Here is a 14,168-nt window from a genome sequence, read left to right on the forward strand (position 1 = left end):
TTACATTGCCATACCAGAGTAAAATTGTGACTTAATGAGCTGGAGAGTAATCAACATCACTTGAAGAGTCTGCTGAGAAAACTTGGTCTTGGCCAAATTGTGGCACTATATTGGCTCTACACTATGCTAGACTACAGCTGTATTATTAAAAACAGTATATTTTTAAAAGTCCAGACTGTCCTGAGATGGTTTATGAAAAGTTCAACACAAAGATGTAACCTGACAGTCTTTCCAGATGTGTGGTCAGCTATTCATGAAGTAACACCAATAGTGGACCAAGTGCATTAAGGTAACCCCCGTTTTGACACCATTACCTGCTGTGCAGTGCTGAGCTTCATAACAACCTCATCTGCTCTTGCAGCTTTGGAAATGCTGGGGGAATTTGTGCTGTGGGATGGTCCTGTAGGATTGAATGACATCAATTTGTAATTGTGCAACTGGTCCATCAGAACAAATGTCTTTTTTGTTTGTTTTTAAATCAATCTTTGCCTGTAGGTACTTTTGAGAGGTACACCTCACTTCCGTAACAGTAGAGCAATGGATAATTTTCAGCAGGCTGCATATATAATGAAAAATAATTGTACCTTACTGTATCTGAATATAATAGTGTTCAATCATTCATATTGCAATGATTTTTAGTCCATAATGGTGAGAGGGTTAGATGCTGCAGTAAAAGATTAAGTATAATCAACCAGTGATACTATTCTGAATTAATGGATATAATGAATTCATTATTTATCTATTGGACTGTTAAACTCCCAAAATAACTCACATTTCAATGGCTGTAATTTGTTTTTATTTGTGGCTTGTTTAAGGCTTACAGCCAAGAAAATCCACTCAACTTCTAAAGCACACGTCTTCCTACTGTGCTCAACAATTGTCACAATAGGATTCATGTCAAACATGAAGAGTGTTAGTTTGCACTATCTGAGCTCAAAGAGTCAAAGTATATACCAGTACTTTGGCTTCATTACACTAATCATATCCAAACATGAATAAAAGCATATCTACAATAGATATATCAAATAATGTGGATTCAACTTGAAATCAGTCGAGCATCAAATACTGTGGTGGCATGAAAAAAATTGCTGAAATATTAAAGTCAAGATTAGCTTGAAAGTCCAGACATCCAACCCTTAAGCCTTTTGTAGTGTCATTTGCCCCCCTGCACTGTTCATTTTCCACACCAATGACAGTGTTCAAGTCTAAGAGCAGGATTCAGAGCAGACAGCAGTCTGTGAGGCAAAACATTTGGGCATGTGGTTACCATCAACAGTCTAGAGTATGGAGTTTAGGCATTTTTATCAGGCAAGATTGAAGCCTTGATTGTGATCTATGGCCTGCAGGAGCTTGTCACGGAGGGTCTCTAGATTCGTGTACTTGGGCAGGTCCAGCAGATTGAAGCAGGTGTGTGCGACAGGTAAGTAGTGCTCCCCTCCACCGGTGGGCTGGATCACCAGTTTCAGGCTTTTCATCCCCAAGATGGGTATGCGGTCACTTCCTGTGAGGAACACTGAAGGAACACGTCGTTTCACTTTTACAGATGTACAAACACATGACAACAGCTTCTATGACTGTGTAAAAACAGGCTTACATAGAGGGCAGCACTTACAGAGAAACTGTTTCTTCTTCTCTAAAGGAAGACTGTGGAACACCTCCCAAAAGAACCTGATGGTGGGATGATCTGCCCAGTATTCCCCTTTGTATTCAGTACTCTGAAAAGTAAAGACGAAAAATTATTTGTACCATCATACACTGAGAATAAGATACAAATACTCAAGATACTGAACTGAGCCCTATTTGTATGGAGCTACTATTAACTGGGGACACCTAGTAATATGATTTTCATGCTGTGATCTTTATCTGGTGCGAGTCTGCCAGGTCACTAATTTGCAATCTTAAAATTTCACTCAAAATGTACTGTTTTTTTTATTATTTTTTAGTAAAGACAGGTTCCCTTAATAATGGTGTGCAAATCCACTCCCTTGTGAATTTTGGCTTCACTTGTCCCTTAATAGGGACTCGAGTTTAGAACTGTTTTATGAATTATTCTGATATGCCCATTAATCATATTGCCATATTATGTACACATCACAATGTTTAGTTTTAGAGTTCCACATCAAGGACCTATCATAAATGTATCTGAGGGCATGTCAAGTTCAGTTTCACAACACCTAAAAAACACCAACTGAGGAAGCAGATTTGGGAATCTTTAATCTTAATTTGACCAGGATCCTAATACTAGTCTCATACAAACAGGGCTTTGCACTATATACCACAAAAATGTTTCTGCAGATGATCATTACATTACAAAGTACAAAAACAGTTTGGAGAGGGAACAGTTACAAAACTTAACCTTTTCAAGCTCTTTCCAGTCATAGTTGGTGTTGCCAATGACCATGGCTTGCAGTTCATTTGGCTGGAACAGCTCCAGAACCTTTCCACCACACACTTTGTGAAACCCCGCAAAGAAGGACTCAAAAAGTGGGGCTACTGATCTGTTGAAAGTGTAGTCGACATATGCACTGACAAACTCCTGCCTGGGGAAAGAAAAGGGAGCAAACTTCACACACGTTTCACACACAAGTTATTTTTTTAAAACTTGTTGCATGTCAAATTCTGTGTGAAGACAGAAATATGACCAGATTTCTAAAATTAGGAATTATGCAGGATGCTATATTGATACTGCAGTACAGTTTCTGAGGTTAAAAGGGACCCTGGGAAAAGGCTGGGAATTACTGACTTAAATGGAGCAACATTAGAAGAGCCAGACAATTCCTCATGAAATCCCCAAGTGCAGTCTTGTCCAACTAAGGAGAACAGACCTCCATACTCTCACTATATACGCCTTCATCCATATCTCTACCAGGGAAAGAGCAATAGAAGGGAAGCAGGTGGAGAGCCTGAGGGTGCCAGGACAGGTTCATCCACAACACCCTAGACTTGTGTCCTGGCTTCCAGCTGGCAGCACAAAGTCAGGGAAAGGGCACCTCATGGTCCATGGCTACAGTGCCAGCATCTCTAACACTCAGTGGGCCCTGTGCTGCAGGATCAAATAGAGCTTGTAGGAGACACTTAGCAGCCCTTTGGCAGCCTGCAGTTTCAGATGTAAATTTTATTAATGAGGACTATGCTGAATCCATGTTCACAAAAGTAATTTTAATTAATTTCTTCCTGTGGGTGTCTTCCAGGTGATTGACAGTATGCAAAGTGTAATGTAATCACAAAGGATGTCTGCAGTTGCCAGTTTTGTCTACATCCTACTTTACACTGTGACAAGCCCGCCCTCCAGCCTTGCTCATCCAATACAAATGAAATACCAGAAATACTCTCTGGTCCAATGAGAAGTCTCTGAATGCACACACTGATATGAAAACACTCAACTTGGGAACAATGCAGTTACAATAAAACAGAGAAACTTATTAAGGTTTCATGTTTACTGTGATGGATTATCTACCTCGGGCAATTTTCAAGTCTGTGGAAGTTGTTTTTTAGACTGTACAATAATGAATGCCAGCAAATGGCTTCGTATTCCTCAGAACAACCAGCTGCCTGGCAACTATAAATCTCACTTTTTTGAGATCTTCTCTACAGTCTAGTTCAACTAACCTAGACAATGTTCTCTACCATGTCTCTTGCCATTTTGTTTACATTTGTTAACAAGAGATAGTTGAGAAGAGTTTGAAAAGTTACCTGTTGGATTTATTAACACTGATATCCTCACCATTAGGTATAAGTTCCAAGACCTCTGTGGCACCGAAGTTTTCCTCTGTGACCTGAAAAAAATTACATTGACAAGATATTTAGTATATCACAACTGTATATTCTATGCATGAACACAGAACTGCATGTATTTGAGTTTGAGACTAACAATCAACCTACTGTGAAGTTCAAGCAGAACGTGTCCTCGAGGTCATCTTCTGTGTAGTCCAGCAACTGCTGCAGACTCCTAGTTTTAGGGGAGACCGAATTATGCCCACATGATCTCACACGATCCCAAGGTAAATTAAGTTCATCAACATGCTAATGGAAAACTTCAGGTGACTGTTCCTTGATCTGACCTTCCCACATCTGGCATTAGCTCTTTCAGGTCATCTAGAGTTGGGTTCCTCTTCAGAAGCTTCTTGTAAAGGGCCACTGGGAAGTGGAGCTCTACTATGGTGAGATTGTAGATGGCCAGACCACAGATAACCCCGATGAGGTGGAACAAGTCAACGTCCTCAAAGGTCTGGAAGGAACATTCATTGTCAGAGGTTTCATAGAAGTATTCTGGATACTGGCTCATGTCCCAGTTAAAGGAATCGTTCACCCAAAAACTCTCTACTCATCCTCATGTCAGTCGAAACACCGGTTTCGACCATGAAATTACTCAAAACAGCATAATCCAAGTGTTCTGAATCGAAACAATTGCTCTGTGGGCCCAAAAGTCCAATATTTACCTTTTCCGTACTCACAGAGCTCTGGTTGCCCTACAGCAATCTGGTGGAAGAATCTTGCTGCCTTCATGTGCTCCTCGTAAGCTTCTGCTTCCGGGTGTTATAGTTGTGTATTCAAGTACTTTTTAGTCAAACATAACAAATTGGACCCTGAAACAAAAGTAGCTTTTTTTGGTGACTATTTTAGAAACCAAGTGGTGCAGAGCTACTTTGTGCTGCACAGCAGAATGAAGAAGAGAATAATCCCATCATTTTAAGTGTATTGGCTAGTTGTTGTATATGTGTGACACCTAAAATAGGGTTTACACCTTTATTGGGTTGTTCAATATTTCCGACAGCATTTGAAGGCAACATCTGCTTACTACTGTAGTGATGATTGCCGTGGTGCCCAGCTAATGTGGAAAATCTTGAGAGATGAGGTAAATATTGGACTTTTGGAACCACTGTGCAATTGTTTGGCTTTCTGGACTGATTATGCTGTTTGGAGTAATTTTATGTAATTTTTTATTGCCATTTTTAGAAATCTAAAGAACCAGTTCTCAGTCATTTAAGTTCGTTTGGAGACAGCTAATACAGAGTAGCACTAGCAAACTCACTGTGTTTTATGTGGACATACAAACTTCACCAGTGTTTCAACTAACATGAGGGTGAATAGATAATGACCAAATTTTCATTTTTGGGTGAACTATTTCAATACCTTTAAGGTATTGTTCAAGAGAGGCTGTTCATATGCAAGTATTAAAACCTGCTAGTTGCAATTACGCTGAGTTTGCACAGACTACAACAAACAAATGGTAAACGGGATAACACGTTAGCCTCCGTCAATATCCTGGATAATATCCCAGAAAATAAGAATATCCCATACCAAGGTTTCTCATAGCCAGGACAAGACCTTATCCGGGTTGCTGTGGACAGTGTTCACAGTAATCCAGCTCATAAACTGAATACTTGAGTATCCTCAATATTAACGCCGTATTAGAATCCACATAAACATAGCCAGTATTAAACATTTTTAGCAGTGTGAGGGGAAGAAGGTGAATTGTACGTACCTTATTCGAAAACCAGATGAGCCTGGACTCCTCGTAGTAACGAAACATCCCATATTTGGGATCCAGCAGTTCTCTCATGATCAAAAGGAAGAATTCCTTTCTCACACCGCCTGCATCGACTGCCTCCTCTCCGACAAAGATCACCTGCCATGAGTTTTATCACAAACATTAGCACCATGACAGGATCTTTTGACTTAATCCAAATGATAGCATAGGATCAAGGGATAGCGCACAATGAATTCTTATCCAAGTTTTCTCTCAACAGTCGTAAACATATTTTAGTAACTGCAACACTATTACTAATATTACTAACTGCAATAATATTTGAGGAATCCATCCATGATGGATAATGGATTATGCATTTATGAGTTGGTCACATGAGCTCTTAAATGAAACAAGCTGTCTATTCAGTGATCCTTTATTGCTCTAAGTCATTACTGGTGGTCAGTTTTATGATCCTTTTCATGGAATCTTGAAGATTACATACTGTATTATTGTTTTTCAACTTTTGTCAGGATGTTCAGTGGGGGAAAAAAATTCTGAAACAATGCATTAATGGACCTTGAGTGGTTTCTTGTAGTCCACATTCTTGGACTTTCTGAGGACTTCCATGGTGTCTCCAACAATGTTTTCCCTCCGGACGATGAGAATGAGACAGGGGTTAACCGACTCCACCACTGGCAGGAACATGGAGCTGAAGTTTTGCCTCTGTGCCTGGTCCACTGCCATCTAGCAATACATGAGTGAATGATAAGAGATTAGCTATATATTTTCACAAATACAATAATACAGCAGTTATGGCCCCAAATTATATGACTGCATTGGATTCAATTCCTTCAGTTGGTAGAGTGAAGCCATTTGAAAAGAGCAGTTATTAATCTCTGTGTGGTTCTTAATAGCTTAATGAAGTAGAGCATGGCACTGATGGACACTACCAGGGTTAGAGGTTTGATTACCACTGGGGCTACTTTAGCTAAAAATGTATCCACGGCTGGTAGTGTAAGACACTTTGGATAGAAGCATTCAGCAAGTGGTAGACTGTATGTTACCTGCATTTGTATGACAGCATCAGTTTGAAGCAGTGTGGTCTTCGCTTGGGCATCAAATACAAAGGGATACCTGCACAGAGTGACTGCACCATCGTGACCCTGAGGACACAGAAGCATAAACAAATTATCCATAATGACGCATAATTTACCTTTGACAAATGTAATGTAGTGAATCGTGGAACTGACATCAGCTGTTAAGGTGACTGCATTTGTAATGTACCAGTGGACTCACCAAAGGGTACATCTGCTGCTGGATCCATGTGATGTAGTCATTTCTGATGTCTATCAGGTCATCCAACTCGTGAATGTAGAATTTATCGTACTGTATGATGTGTCCTGCTCGCTCACTCACCTGAGGCATTAAGAACACACTATCAACATACTGGAATGAGAACTGAAGGTTAACTTAAGTGTATGAGCCTGACATGCAAGGTAAGACAAACCCATGGATTTTCTCAGCACTCACCGTATGCAGGATCTCCAAGAGGCGGAGCGACGTGTCCAGGAAGCAGGTGAAAATTCTCTGCTCTGTTTGAGGAATGCCCACCTTGTGCATTCGGAGCAGATACACCACCACCTCCTTGTACAACTCCACCAGCCGCTGGAAGATTGGGGGCTCAAATGTTGGCCACCAGTTTCCTGAAGCAAATATGAAAATAAAGGTATCTTGGGAAACAAATCTATTGCAAAAAACACAATGACAGAGCAATAAACCTGTCCCTGGAGCAAGATGCATGAAAAAAGTACTTTATCCTACCTAGCACCTTCAGTGGTGCCTCTTTAAGGCTGATGAGTGCTTTCGCAAATGGGATGGCGAGGGTCACATATGTGTTTGGGTCACTGAAGAGTGGACATTCTGGAAGAGTGAGGTAGAGTCTCAGGGCTTCGATGTCTGGAGGAGAGTTGTTTAGTCTGGGAATTAGGTTCTTCTCCAGACTGGCAGCAATCTGATGGGAGAGAGGAGAGGGAATAAATATAGGTCTGCTATAATTAAAGATACAATCAGCGATTGATGCATCGCCCCGCTCTGTGCTTGTTTTGTAAGCATAGTGTTGGAGAGGGTGGTGGGATGAAGTGCAACAGCGACGCCTCCAGGTGAGCATATAATAAGGGTGGGGGCAGGACGCCTATGGTGGCAGAGCTTGGAACTGGATTGGAGACTGATAAGTTAAAGTTGTCAACCGACCATCTACAAAGAAAATGTTAGTAGTAATGATGTGTAACTCGGACGGTCAGACTCTACATCTACTGATCCTCCATCTACGATTAAGAAATTCTGGGGCATATATTTTTGAAAATCCTCATGCACAGCCACAAGAGGCTGCACACGAGTGGATTGTACCTTTAAATACACATTTACAGTAAATACCATAGGCAAAATGATTAATTCTTACACTGAACTATTAAAAAAACATGACAGAAAAGTAATACATGGCTATGGCACATCCAAAATAGGATTTCTTTTGTGAGTGCTGACCTGCTGGGCTATTTCAGGGTAATCTTGCTGAACCATTCTGTGAAACAGGAGGCGAGCCATGTTCATATCCACCCCTGAACATTTACTGCTGGTGTTGTAGTGATCTGGATGGCTTTGGAAAACAGATAAGACCGTTATTATTTCGAGACACAATAAAGGCTAAATTTCTAAAAGTCAAATCGCCAAGTCAAATCCAAAGCCAAACAAAAATCTAGGTCCAACTATCGCAAAAAACATCTGTCATTTTAATAAAGAATAAAGCACAATGTATCATAACATTACTCTGAAATACAATACTCTACAATACTCTGAAATGCACTGCATTATATCACAAGATGAAAATTCAAGATTTCAAGCATATTAAACATCTGACATGGATGAAAACCAGCTTCCCCTAAAATGTGATTACCTCAAAGCCAGAAAAGACCCATTGAGGCAGCTTGTGGAGGAGAACACCAGGTCAATCTCACTAAGGGAATTGTAAAAAGACAAGTAATTAGTGTGGCTACTTTTCAGAACCAAATATTCATAAACATGATTTACACAAATCTGGCAATACTACTGATAAGATGGATAACATGTGGGCAGCCAAGGGTTTTACAAGAGGAGGACTTTACTTGGAGATTTCTGGTGGGAGTCTTCCATGTGAGTGGTTCAGCCATTTATGTATGAGATCGGCAGACAAGGTGCAAATTTTTCTATGGGGGTCCTGTATCCTCACGTCATTCAGGATCCGGAAGGGATCCTACAAACAAAAAGTAATTTACATTTTTTTACTGTGCTATCATGACTGTGTACATGATCATAGTTAATGCCAACAATCTTACAATACCTGTCTACTTAACTTACATTTTTTTAATCAGAGGCCCCCTTTACACCTTGCATTAAAATGTGTCTCGTATCCAGATTGTATCTAGATATGATTTAACCTGATTACATTTACACCTGGTATTAATGTGTCTCCAGTGTCCACATTGAGATCCGATCGCTCTGTCCAGCTCAAACAACCGAACATCACATCCTCCTCTCGTTTGCGCGGGTCCAAAAAAAAAAAAGATGATACCCATCCGTGAAGCCGCGCTATTGTATGGACTTATGCTTGCTTTTGGAAGCGGGGGAAGAAGCCGTTTTCAACAACTGGAATGCCGAAGACGAAAGTCGCGCACGATTACGTATTTCCGCCCACATAGTTGTTGTATGTGGATTGAAAACGCAATTGCATTTACACTTGTGTTCAATGTGGTCACAATGCGTCCCTGACCACCTCCGGAGGTGGTTTGGCCGATCGGATCACAATCCGTCCTCAATGCATCTTGGGTGCATTTACACCTGTACATTTATGTGGTCAAGCACTATCCGATTGCACTCCGATCACCCAAAACGCATTTTAATGCAAGGTGTAAAGGGGGTCAGAGTTGTAACGCCTATACATATACAGTATAATATACTATTACCATAAGCCATTATATCCTATGGATATTGCCTTTTTCTAGGCCTTTTCTTTGTCAATGGAATGCATATTAACACATATCATGATATGCTAAATGAGAAGCTGCTGCCAATTATTTGTTTTTTTCTAAAATTTGATTGCAAAAAAAAAAAAGTAGCTCGAAAACTGTTTATGATCAAATAAAAAGTGAAGCGGTGAAAGTAAGATTATTCTTGAGCCATGCAAAAATATTTTTCATGAGTGATCTTCACCCATGTTAATTTGACAATTCCTTCATTGTTTAACAGACAGTCCAGACTGCCATCATTTGACAGTATGAAAAGAAATAAGATTTTTGTAATTACTGATCATCTTCCAGCAACTCTAATTCAACTGCATTAACTGAGATCTCAAAATGTAATCAAATGGAAAGAGTAATACAAGGCAAATATACTGTACATAAAAGGAAAGAAGTCATTTTACTATAACTTACATTGGGAGTGTAATAGTGAGCAAAGCTCTGGTCTCCTCCAGCATAGATCCTCCTGACACAACAGCTCTGCTCTGTGTCTGCAATACAAGAAATAACAATCACAATATTCATTTACTTTCCTTGATTCCTCAGCTTTCCTTCAAGGTAAGCTAAATACAGGTACAAATGCAAACATGCAATTGCAATCTTAATTCTCTGTCTATTTGGCATAATGCACATTCCTCACCTGTTTCTGTCGGACCATTAGAGGTTACCCAGGGGCCTTTGACAGGAGCGGGGCTTTTCCTATTGCAAGTGGAGCGTGTACCAAGCTGCCCATTTCCTCCGAGCCCAAATGAGTCCATCTTTCCAGAGGAGGGGATGAAAGCCAGAGTGTGCTGCCTTATGAGGGCACAGTGGTTTGAGAAATTTGAAGTTGTTGTTCACCACAAAATTATAGCATGTATGCTACATTTGAGATATCATGTGCATATGCCACAATACATGTTATGTATTGTACCTTCCACATGCAATCTGTGTGACTACATTTCCCATGAGCTCAAACACTTTCCTGGGGTTGATCTCATGGTTTGACGAGTTGTGTCCAAGTTGGCCATATCCTCCCGCTCCAAATGTAAACACACCTCCTTCCTGCAAAATCAACAACACCACCAGTTATTCTAACCTTTTCATGGACATCTCACTGCAAGGCCAAATGTTAGCAAACACCATTCTACACAGAAAGCATATAGGTTGTAACCATGTTAGTGTAAAAGGCTTAATTTGAATCCAGGTATTCCACACAGGAAACCTAAATATATAACAGTTGGCTAAAAAATATAATCCCCTGGCCATGGGATATAGCTTAGCTTGAAAGACTTAAGGCAGGGATACTGTTCTATAACCCCAGCCCACTGGTGACAAAGAAACCCACTCCACACTGGGTACCAGCACAGGAAATTCACTTTTTTGTCCACATTGACTCCAACATTCACCAGCTGTTTTCACCATTTAACCAGCCAAATATTATTTACAATAGCAAAAAGATGATAGCTGGTTACCTGCCAAAGAGGCTGGTAGATTATCCACTGCAGCCAAATTTTTACCAGTGTTTGTCTGGTGCCGGTAATTAACTTCCCAACCAGCTGCACACCACTGTGATTCAAACCAAGGTCACCACAGATTCAAACCAAGGTCTTGTACACAGGGCACTACGGCTCTATTAGATAAAGCCAAAGGGAGTGTATAGCTTAACTTGGTCAGTGCTGCTGTGTGATCTTCTCCACAGCAGATGTAAATAACTCTCTGTGACCTTAGGGACTTCAGCAGGGTTGGGAAATGTCGATCTGAAAAATACCTTCTGAAAATTAGTTTGCTCTTAAGGCTAATGTGTTCATTATCATGGTAGTGTAGGATTTTGACCAACACACAACAACAACACACTGTGTTTTTGATGGGCTCACCATTGTTGTCATTGAGACCCAGCTGGCCGAACTTGTTGCGCCCCCAACCAAACACCGCTCCTGAGAGTGTGAGGGCGAAGCTGTGAGCGCCACCTGCTGTTATCTGGGTAAAAGGAATGCCCTGCAAAGACTGAATGATCTGCGGTGTGGAAATGCCTTGTCCGTCTATTCCCAGCCCCAGTTGTCCATATCGATTCTGACCCCAAGAGAAGACTTGGCCCCCTAAACAAAGAAACGGGTATGATGTTAGCTGGCAAAACATCAGGAAAATAAGCTGACTTAATAAATGTGCATTATGCAGGTTAGGCTATGTACAATTCCACCCTCACCTCTGGAAAGAGCATGGGAGTGCCAATATCCACAGGCTACCTGAGCAATTTGTACATCTGACAAACTCTTGATGTTTCTGAAGTTTTAACAGGGGTAAAAAAGTCAATGAGTCAATTATTTTCTCTCATAGCATTCTTTCAGATTGAAGATAAGTAAGACACCATGTCAAAGTCATATCTTTAAAAGTGTGTGATAGGTTAAAATGAGCAAATGATCCACTGCTACACAGTACAAACCAAACATGTTTCATGCAAATCAGTAAATGTGAGACATTAGTTGTTGAATTTACCTAGGCACACGGACACATTCTTCAAAGTTATTAAGGCCCAACTGCCCATCAGAGCCCAGACCCCATGAGAAAACTTGACCTTTGTCATTCAGTGCTAGTGTATGGGCTTCTCCACATGACACCGCCACTATGATCTGTGCATCCAGGGCCACTACCTGTTCTAATAGTGGACAAAAACAAAGCCAAATGTTAACCTGATTGAATGCTTTTACCAAGGACTGTCATGAGAGATTTTAAACATTGACCAACCTGGTTTCTTTCGGGACTTATCGTGTCCCAACTGCCCTAGGTCATTGCAGCCACAGGTGTACACTGTCCCATCTTCAAGCAGGAAAGTTGTGTGCCTTCGACCACACCCCACATCACACACTTGCTTCCCATGAAAAAAATCACATCTCCGTGGCTCAACCACTATCTCCTCATCAATCCCACCCAAACCTAGTTGTCCGAAGGAAGCATTGCCCCAACACAGCATTGCAGATCTCCCCCTTGGCTGTCCACGCCAACAGGATCTCTGTTTCAGTGAAAAGAAAAAAGACACCTCATGCTAGCTAATGTGACGATACAGAGCTGATGGTCCAATCTCCATAGCTCAGAGTTTGGGTTGCATGACACACTTCAGCTGCTATCAGCTAGCAAGCTAGTCAACTAACGACATTACATGAAATAGATGAGTATGGTTAAGTTATTGTCGCTACAGTATTCACGCTATATCTATTGCTAGCTACCGCTGTATACTGAACTCGTAACGTTAGTTGGTCAGACATAATGTAAACAGATTAGCCAATTAAGATACCGTTGGATTAACGGTGGCTAACGTGCTTCATGACGTGCCTTTACTACTGCTAGAGGCACAACGGTTTACTGTCTGATGCAATTTAACCAAGTTACCTTGCTTAATGTTAACGTATGGAAAGTGAAAGTATATAGTAAGCATTTACGTTTAATCATTCAAGACAACAATTGAACGTTCACTACATGGACGCTACAGTGACATAACGTAACGTTAGCTATTTATTCAACACTGGTTTATCTAACGTTAAGTTATTTTAGCACGCTGACTAAGAGTAAGGAGTGTATGCCTCCAAATGTGTTATTCTCTTACCTGTTGCGAAGGCAATTACACCAAAGACCAAAAACAGCTAGTTAACATTAGCAGGCTAAAGCCAAATAGCAAATCTTGCCACACACACACGAGGACTGATACTGTTTGGCTCGCTAGCTAGTCCGACAGTTAGCAACACATGCCACCGCGTCTAGACGTCCGGTTTGAACTTGTTTTTCATTTTAAAAATAAAGGTCCCAATGAAGAAAGAGATACATTTTACAATCAGAAAATAGGAAGCGCCAAAAGGTAAAAGAAACATAACATTAGCCTAATATCCAAAACCGTGGTAAATTAAATAACATGAGGCAACTGTGACCTTATTCAAATGTTTGGTAACGCCACCATCCTCATTAAACATAATGTGTTGTTGTTGATTTTGTTGTTGTCAGTGATTTAAGTTTATTTAGGGAGGCTAATGGTATGTGTAGTGACTACTAGAGAATGAAACCATGATTTCTAGTTTCATGGTTCTGAAACTACATGCCAAAGAACGATCTGAATACCACAATAACAATATAATTGTAATTCGCTTTCAAGTCACTTTCAACGACTTTTATTTTGAAGGCAAAATCACGAAGCCGGAAATGATGTTGCTTGTAAATACTATTTACTTGATGTAGGCGAAGAAAAGTCGCGAAGCATCCGAAATGTTCTAGATGGGGCTGGGAAAGCCCGTTATGGGTGAGACCTGGCTGAGGCTATGAAGGATGAAGTATGCAGGATGCATGCGCCCCACTGAATGCTGGCAAACGTATTATTCTCAACCAGTTTAATAATTCAGAAGTTGTTTATTATATGGGACAAACGAAGGTTTATTTCATTAGATAAGCAACACATGCAGTAATTACACTTGTATAGCCTACATACACTATCTTTCAAACTAGCCCTATAGGCTACTGTACATGCCCCCTTTCTCACGCGCGCACACACAGACACACACACACACACACACACACACACAAACACTCTGCATGTGTATATCAGTAGGCTACGACATAAAAGGAAAATTTAAAGTTGTCTGAGAAAATTGAAGTAGATTTCTTTCTCTACTTACTATAACTATAAC

The 14,168-nt window shown here is 40.6% G+C and overlaps 1 protein-coding gene across 1 annotated transcript; it reads right to left on the reverse strand.

The window, feature by feature from the left end:
• Positions 1 to 9: 9 nt before the first annotated feature.
• On the reverse strand, positions 10 to 13,230 carry LOC139644230 (probable E3 ubiquitin-protein ligase HERC4). Its single transcript, XM_071519643.1, has 24 exons — positions 13,100 to 13,230; positions 12,244 to 12,508; positions 11,995 to 12,154; positions 11,705 to 11,781; positions 11,376 to 11,597; positions 11,169 to 11,258; positions 10,433 to 10,565; positions 10,160 to 10,314; positions 9,934 to 10,010; positions 8,629 to 8,756; positions 8,421 to 8,480; positions 8,012 to 8,123; positions 7,292 to 7,481; positions 7,001 to 7,173; positions 6,767 to 6,886; positions 6,535 to 6,633; positions 6,047 to 6,214; positions 5,486 to 5,629; positions 4,062 to 4,228; positions 3,883 to 3,949; positions 3,694 to 3,776; positions 2,357 to 2,540; positions 1,613 to 1,715; positions 10 to 1,513 (listed from the first exon to the last, which is right to left on the reverse strand). The coding sequence occupies exons 2-24, from the start codon at positions 12,467 to 12,469 to the stop codon at positions 1,305 to 1,307; spliced, it is 3,147 nt and encodes a 1,048-aa protein (XP_071375744.1). The 5' UTR covers positions 12,470 to 12,508; positions 13,100 to 13,230; the 3' UTR covers positions 10 to 1,304.
• Positions 13,231 to 14,168: the final 938 nt, after the last annotated feature.

The sequence above is a fragment of the Centroberyx affinis genome, unplaced genomic scaffold, assembly GCF_046629955.1.
Source record: "Centroberyx affinis isolate AG114_WGS23_722 - 3 ecotype Tasmania unplaced genomic scaffold, CSIRO-AGI_Caff_v1 ptg000718l_1, whole genome shotgun sequence".
In the NCBI taxonomy this organism is placed as follows: Eukaryota; Metazoa; Chordata; class Actinopteri; order Beryciformes; family Berycidae; genus Centroberyx; species Centroberyx affinis.

What these genes read in the sequence shown, in the direction of transcription:
- LOC139644230 (XM_071519643.1), bottom strand. Translation starts at nt 12,469, where the DNA reads ATGCTGTGTTGGGGCAATGCTTCCTTCGGACAACTAGGTTTGGGTGGG. An exon ending in ACACAGATTGCATGTGGAAG is followed by an intron (nt 10,315 to 10,432) that starts GTACAATACATA and finishes TGCCCTCATAAG; the next exon opens with GCAGCACACTCTGGCTTTCA. An exon ending in ACCCTGAAATAGCCCAGCAG is followed by an intron (nt 7,482 to 8,011) that starts GTCAGCACTCAC and finishes CTCTCCCATCAG; the next exon opens with ATTGCTGCCAGTCTGGAGAA.